This window comes from Theobroma cacao, unplaced genomic scaffold (genome assembly GCF_000208745.1).
Source record: "Theobroma cacao cultivar B97-61/B2 unplaced genomic scaffold, Criollo_cocoa_genome_V2, whole genome shotgun sequence".
Taxonomy (NCBI): domain Eukaryota; kingdom Viridiplantae; phylum Streptophyta; class Magnoliopsida; order Malvales; family Malvaceae; genus Theobroma; species Theobroma cacao.
The window spans coordinates 67,793-74,340 of record NW_017234718.1 but is presented as its reverse complement, the minus strand read 5'-3'; the positions used below and the strand labels follow the sequence as shown (position 1 = coordinate 74,340).

General features: G+C 34.4%; 1 protein-coding gene across 1 annotated transcript; it reads right to left on the bottom strand.

The window, feature by feature from the left end:
* Nucleotides 1-315: 315 nt before the first annotated feature.
* On the bottom strand, nucleotides 316-5,880 carry LOC18586901 (sucrose-phosphatase 2). The gene is made up of 9 exons (XM_018129732.1): nucleotides 5,562-5,880; nucleotides 5,159-5,458; nucleotides 4,203-4,304; nucleotides 3,839-4,033; nucleotides 3,473-3,763; nucleotides 2,894-3,080; nucleotides 1,063-1,109; nucleotides 786-920; nucleotides 316-685 (listed from the first exon to the last, which is right to left on the bottom strand). Exons 1-8 carry the CDS (start codon nucleotides 5,619-5,621, stop codon nucleotides 825-827), a joined length of 1,278 nt encoding a protein of 425 aa, XP_017985221.1. The 5' UTR covers nucleotides 5,622-5,880; the 3' UTR covers nucleotides 316-685; nucleotides 786-824.
* Nucleotides 5,881-6,548: the final 668 nt, after the last annotated feature.

The following is a 6,548-nucleotide window of genomic DNA, read 5'->3' as shown; positions in this document are numbered from 1 at the left end:
TATCCTAGATGTAGACATCCATAACGTGCTCGTACATGTTGAAGACGTCCCATAAAGCCTTCCATGGCACTCTTACACTTACGTTATCAAGAAAAACTCTGAAGTTCTGCTTCTTACTGTAACAAAGAATAGCCGATTCTCTGCCATACCAACTACAGTCACGATACCCTGAACATAAACTGTGTGGCCGTTGATCTTGCCTGAAGCTCCGTTGCTAAAAGTCCCTCAAGTTCATCCAGTTTTTGACTCCCTTCCGGGCTAGGTAAAGCTTATGGTAACCGTGTCATCAATCATCACTTTCAGACAGTGTTTAACTTCAAAACCGAAGACAGGGCCAAACTCGCCCCCGCTCTATTTGTTTTATATTTTTTATTAAAATATTTTTAAATTAATATTCAATATATTTTACAATTAAAATTAAATAAAAACATGTTATTTATTAACATAATAATATCTTCAGGGTGGACCGGATCTTCAGGCTTTGGCAGATGCCACAACCCTAAACACGTTATCTTGATAAATTTTCAGATTGTACCATTGGTAACTTGGAATTAGTTTCAACTCCGAATCCTATCTAAATGTGCATCTTGGCTCTCACCAAACATTGTAAGCGACGACTTCATTAAGCACAAAACAGTGCTTATCCAGACGACAGGTGAATTTTCTGCATTTCATTGAATAGAACCTGCAACAATCATGTAAGCAAGTGAATACTTAGCTTCAATAGTGGTACAGATTTGTAGTGAACAACTGTAAGTTATGAGAAGTGTGTTATCAGGAAATACTTATTGAGACAAGAAAGAAATGCTGATCCAGGCAGCAGACTAGAAAAACCAAGTAGTTTGGTCTTTTGCTTCCAAACCATCCAGCCATGTCTGATGTATGTGCATCCATGTGAAGGCTTCTGGTTCTTCAGCTTGCTGAAACCCGAAATACAAAATATTGATTACACAATTATCAAACCTGTAGCTAGAATTCATATGGGGATAATAACAATGACAATGTTTTTGAAAGGGAGAGGGGAAGAAAATACACCAATTTGCAGGATATGGGCCGGGATACCTTTGTAGTCAGTAAGACTGTTGTAAGACAGCACTGCCTCGTCTCCCCTGGAAGAATGATTTAGAAATATTTCATAAGAAACTAAAAGGTTTCTAAATTCAAAAATTAACAGTTATAGTGATTATACAGAAAGTGGTCCATAAAATGAATTGATAAAAGGGCATAAAAGATGTTGGCCTGCTAACAATTTACACAATTAGATGAATAGCATTTTGGGTGTTCAATGGTTGAAGATAAAAAGAAGCAGAAATTCACAATATAGTATATAGAAGGCTAAGTAAATGACGGCTCCAACATCTAATGTTAAGCCACACTCATGCTTTGCAGGTAAAGCATCACCAACAGAAAAAAACAAGGGCACTCACTCTTACTGAGGGAAGGACAAAACAAACATAAACTAAAATATATAATAAAAATATTTAGTAAGCATGTAGTTGAAGCTATTCATAAATGAATCTCAAACGATTTCTCCCATTTGGCATTAACTTCAATCAAGTACATAAATCAAAATGTTAATGAAACCATTTATTTCTTTCATTTTCAGGGTACAAGATTGGCATCCTTCCTGTCAAACTTTTTGAGGTAGCTTTTGATATTGAGATTTGAAACGAGTTTAGTGGTTTTTCCAATTGGAATTTTAGACCATTTCTCAAGTATTTATTTTGAGATAATTGGTGGTACACCTGTTAACATAAAACATAATAAATTTTTTCTCTAGTTTTTGTTTTTAGATAATTGGTGATACATCAAAAAACCACCTGTTAACATAAAACATAAAGAATTTCAATGAACACTGCAGGCACTCCATGTAAGAGAAAAGAAACAGAAGCTTACAATCAACCTAAACCAGTCAGGCAAGTTTTTGTATTAGATCCAGATCATCATAAGAAGAAAAAATTCAAGCTTTAGTGTTAAAGCCAGCTTTTGCTCACCAATGTGTAAAATTAGGATGATAGTAGAACAAGATTATTCAACTACAAGCAAATGAACTTGAGAAGGATAGTTACACCTTCAACTATTCCCATGACAAAGTAAAAGAGAGATATTTCTTTTTCCCTTTTGCAAAATAGAATGTAAAACGCAAAAATAAAAAATAAATAGAAAACAAAAGGTAAAGAGCGAAAGCATCAACCAAATGGAGCCTTAGTCATCAATGAAGGTAGAGCTATTTTCTGTCAGTAAGCTAACAAGAAGTTAAGACTCCCACAAGGGGAGCAACATATATATATATAGAATCCAATAATAAATGGCTGAGTTAACTTCTCTTTCAAAAGTTATGAAGTTAAATTTTTCTAAATAAGCACTATTTAGAATGCAAAACCCTAGTGCTGCAAAACCACAATGTTCAGGCTACTACTTATGTTATTGTATGTAATTTTCGCTTTAAGTGAGTTTGGAAGTTGATGGTAAACCAAATTAAGGGCTAGCTTCAGCTTTTATTGCAATAATGCCTTAGCTGGAGACACTCTTTCTATTACCTTGCTTAAAAACTAAGAAAACCAGCCTCCTGGCAGTGTTTTTGATCACTAGTACTCTCTCTCTTTTGATTCTCTTACATTCTTAGAATTGAACCCTTTAGGTTTGTTTTTATTTACACATCAACTAACATCGACATAACAGGTTTGAGCTACCTGAATGGCCCTGGTAAAATTATTGAGCATAATTTGGTTACTTCACAACTTGGTAGAATTAAGTCTTACAGTATAAGAAGTAAACTGGAAGAGACAAATATAAGTCAAAACCAGCCAAAAAGGGAAGACAATAAGATTTTGATAAAATAGAGATTATAAAGGGCAAAGTAGACAACCAAATAAGGTTGAACAAATCTTACCAGTTGACTCCCACTTATCAAACTTCACAAGCCATGAATTTAAATCAATCTGAGCTGCTGAAACCCAATCCAGCCAAACCCGATATTTCTTTCCTAGTTTATCCCCATATAATCTTTCCATCATATCCATGCACTTGTTCAGTGGTTGCTCAATTCCAGAGGGATGGACAAAAGTACCTAATAAATACTGAAGAGAAAAGATTAATCAATTAAGTGTCAGCAAATCAGCAAAAAGAATAAACCATAAGACCAAAAAGAATGCAATTTCAAAATTAATAGAATGAATGAAGCTCTTATAAAAATCAAGGCACATGGAATTATTGGCTGAATAGAATGGAATGAACACATCCTGCTCTAAGGCATAAGCTTTAGTTCATGCAGAGCATTAGCATTGGTATGGCCATCCTCTACCTATGCTTATCCATTCCTGAGACAAAATTGACATTTATGATCGCATCTCACCCTTGCTAGACATGGCCATAGAAGTAAAACATGTTCATCTCCAGGTCGAGATTAGGGTAATGCCATTCATAGTAAAAAAGTTTTAAATCATTGAAAGGGAAGAGAATTCAGACTTACAAAGCTTGATTTTAGACTTTGCATAAGCTGATCAGACTTCTCAACTTCTGCACATCGCCATCTCTCATAAAATAAGTAGAACTTCACCACTTCATGACCAGGACTGAAAATATTTACTCTGCATTTTCTGAAGTCTCTAATATCTCTAGGAGACACATTTGGCCCAAGAGTAAATTTTTCAATGGCTTGTACTATTCCAGATGCACATCTCTCAGTAGAACGTAATATATGAGGATTGCCTTTCACATTTTCTTCATGCCACTGCAATAACTCTTCCTGTGCATTGCTAACCTGTAAATTCAACTTCAAGTTACACAGATGTAATATAAGTACAAAAAGAAACAATAAAAGCTTGAAGCTGCATACCATCACACCATATACTTCAGGAACTATGAATAGTTCAGCATCATTTCCAGAGTCACCACAAACAAGTGTATTAAGTGGAACTCTTCCATCAGCTTTAAACTTTTTCAGCAAATAAGCAAGAGCTTGTCCTTTACCAGCGCCTTTTGGTAATACATCCAACGCTGTCCCATTGCTATAAATAATTTTAACATCTAACTGCCAAAGAAGCAATTAAGGTCGAAAACAATTTATGAGAAAAAGGAAATAAAATCTCCAGAAACATAAGCACTAAATAAAGGAATCAATTCCTATACATGCCTTGTCATGCAAAATCATTTATCACATGGGAAAACAATTTTTAAATAAAAGAAAAACACAATCTCACCCCGCGTTTCTCTAGACATTCTGAGAGTGCCTTGATTACTTCTAATGACTCAGCCTTCTCCAGAAAAAAGCTAACCTTGTGAGGTCGTTGGTTTTTATCTGACTGCAATGAAAACATAAACTTCTTAGACTTGTTACAATTTTTATTTCTCTTGCTTTTGGTTTTTTGATTTTCACTTCCTAAAATCCATAAGTAGTGTGCTGAAAAAAAGAGCAAAACCATATTTGATTAAATACTACAATGTAACATGCATTAAAATAAAATTAATTTTTTCTAAACTAAAGTCCTGCATTTTTTTTATTCAAAAAAGTAAAAAAATCATGTCCATTTGATCAGCCCAAAGTAAAAGTAATAGGTAATTGGTTTTTATGTTAAAACTAAAATGAAATCAATCACATTAATTAAACAACTGGTAATAATTTAAACTTTTATTGCTTAAACATTTGCTAAAAGGAAATAGTATTGAGAGAAGCAGAATCATTTTTGATTGGAAACAGCAAATGAAACTGGACTAAAATGTGACACAAATTCAACTATTACAAACAAATGATAATATTTCATTTTAATTTTCAAAAAGAAAAATTCTTCCATTTTTGCATTTAAATTCACTTTTGCTTTTAACTTCTGAAAATAAAAGCAAATTCCTTTTGCAAGGCAAAAAGAATTTTATCAAAAAGACCAAAAACTAATACCCAAGCTGATACAAATAAAACTAACTCAAAAGAGAAGCCAGCCAACAATAAAATGCCCAAACAGAGAAATCTCCAAATGTAAACAAGGTTAGCTGCAGAAGAACAAATAACGAAAGCAACAACCAAAGGAAGCTTAAAACTAGAATTGCAAGCAACCCCATTATTTCAATTAGTTAAAACTACTGAAAGAGCTGGTCATCCTTAGCTGAACAAGAACAGAATTCAAATTGTCCTTTCTTTAAAAATAAAATATAAAAAACATACCTGGGGAATGAGTTGAGGAAACTTAGCTGTTTCCTGATTGACAATATCCCGGTCCCAATTGTGGTCCAAAAATTGTTCCCAATCATAATCCGGTACCATTGATTCACCATAAGCAATCTCAGTTCCCACAGACATTATAGTTACATCTGGGGTCAACAGGGGCTTCTCATTCCTCAGCTGTTTATAACTGATTCGTGACCTTCCAGTGGAAAACACCAGCAAAGAATCCTGGCGATAATAGGCTTCCCAAAGAGCATTGAACCGAAGAAGAGAAAGGTTTTCTGGGTCATCATGATCAACCTGGAATTACATTAATACAGCATGATGAAATCGCTTGGAATTCAATGGCTTGTTTACTTTATGCAAAAGGGATTTTTTCTTTCTTTTTTGCTTTTTTATATACCATTGTTTGATCAAGATCTGAAACTATCATGAGACGTGCAGGACCGTTGAGACGATCCATGGCTGTTGGTTATAGAGAAATGGTGGTGGAAACTGGAAACAGAGGAGGGAGAGTTGGGAGGAGAATTACCAGGTTACCTCAGAGGGAAAAACAAAGCAGGGGGAAAGAAAAAACGTTCAACTTCGGGGGTATTTGTGGATTGAGGAAAGAAAATTCCAGCGTAATCTTACAGGAGGTCTCAAGGGCCTATATTCCACTGTGAGCTGCAAGCAGAGCATCTGATCTGACGCTTTTAGCTTTTGTCTTTTCTAAAATTTTAAGGGCCATTTTCCTTCACTTTCTGTCTTTTGGTCTTCGTCAAGCGGTATAATTTTTAAGACCAGGGGCAGAGGACTTCTACCGCTCTTTGAGCAAGCGGGTCAGCTGGTATCTGTAGATATATATTACCATAAAATAGTACAAATACTTGATCTTTTAAAATATATATTTTATCTCAAAACTACAAACATTATTAACAAAAATAATAAAAAATATTAAAATATCTTTTTATTTTTATTAGTTTAAAAAATTATATTATTATATTTAAAAATATAAAAAGCATCGATCAGTGCTCCTTAGAGGAGGAGAGAACCAGTGCTCCTTTATGAAGCTCGATTAGGGCTCCCAAAGGAGCACTCGATACTCCCCTTAGAGAACTCGATGCTTTCTTAGGGAGCCTCGATCTGGCTCCCCAAAGGAGCTCCGATGCTCCCTTAAGGAGCTTAATCAAGGCTCCCCAAGGGAGTTCTGATGCTCTCTAATAGGGTAGTTTTTTTTTAATTAATAAAATAATAATAAAATTATATAATTATAATCATAAAAATTAATTAGAAGTAAAATTATCTTTCTACCCTTACCACATAAGCAAGTTGATGAAAATACTAACGGTTAGACTAACGTGTCTAGCGAAAAATATTTTTTTGAGACACAGTATTCATTTCAAAAACT

What these genes read in the sequence shown, in the direction of transcription:
- LOC18586901 (XM_018129732.1), bottom strand. Translation starts at nt 5,621, where the DNA reads ATGGATCGTCTCAACGGTCCTGCACGTCTCATGATAGTTTCAGATCTT. An exon ending in CAGATCTTGATCAAACAATG is followed by an intron (nt 5,459 to 5,561) that starts GTATATAAAAAA and finishes ATGTAATTCCAG; the next exon opens with GTTGATCATGATGACCCAGA. An exon ending in AAAGTCTAAAATCAAGCTTT is followed by an intron (nt 3,081 to 3,472) that starts GTAAGTCTGAAT and finishes TTTTCTCTTCAG; the next exon opens with TATTTATTAGGTACTTTTGT.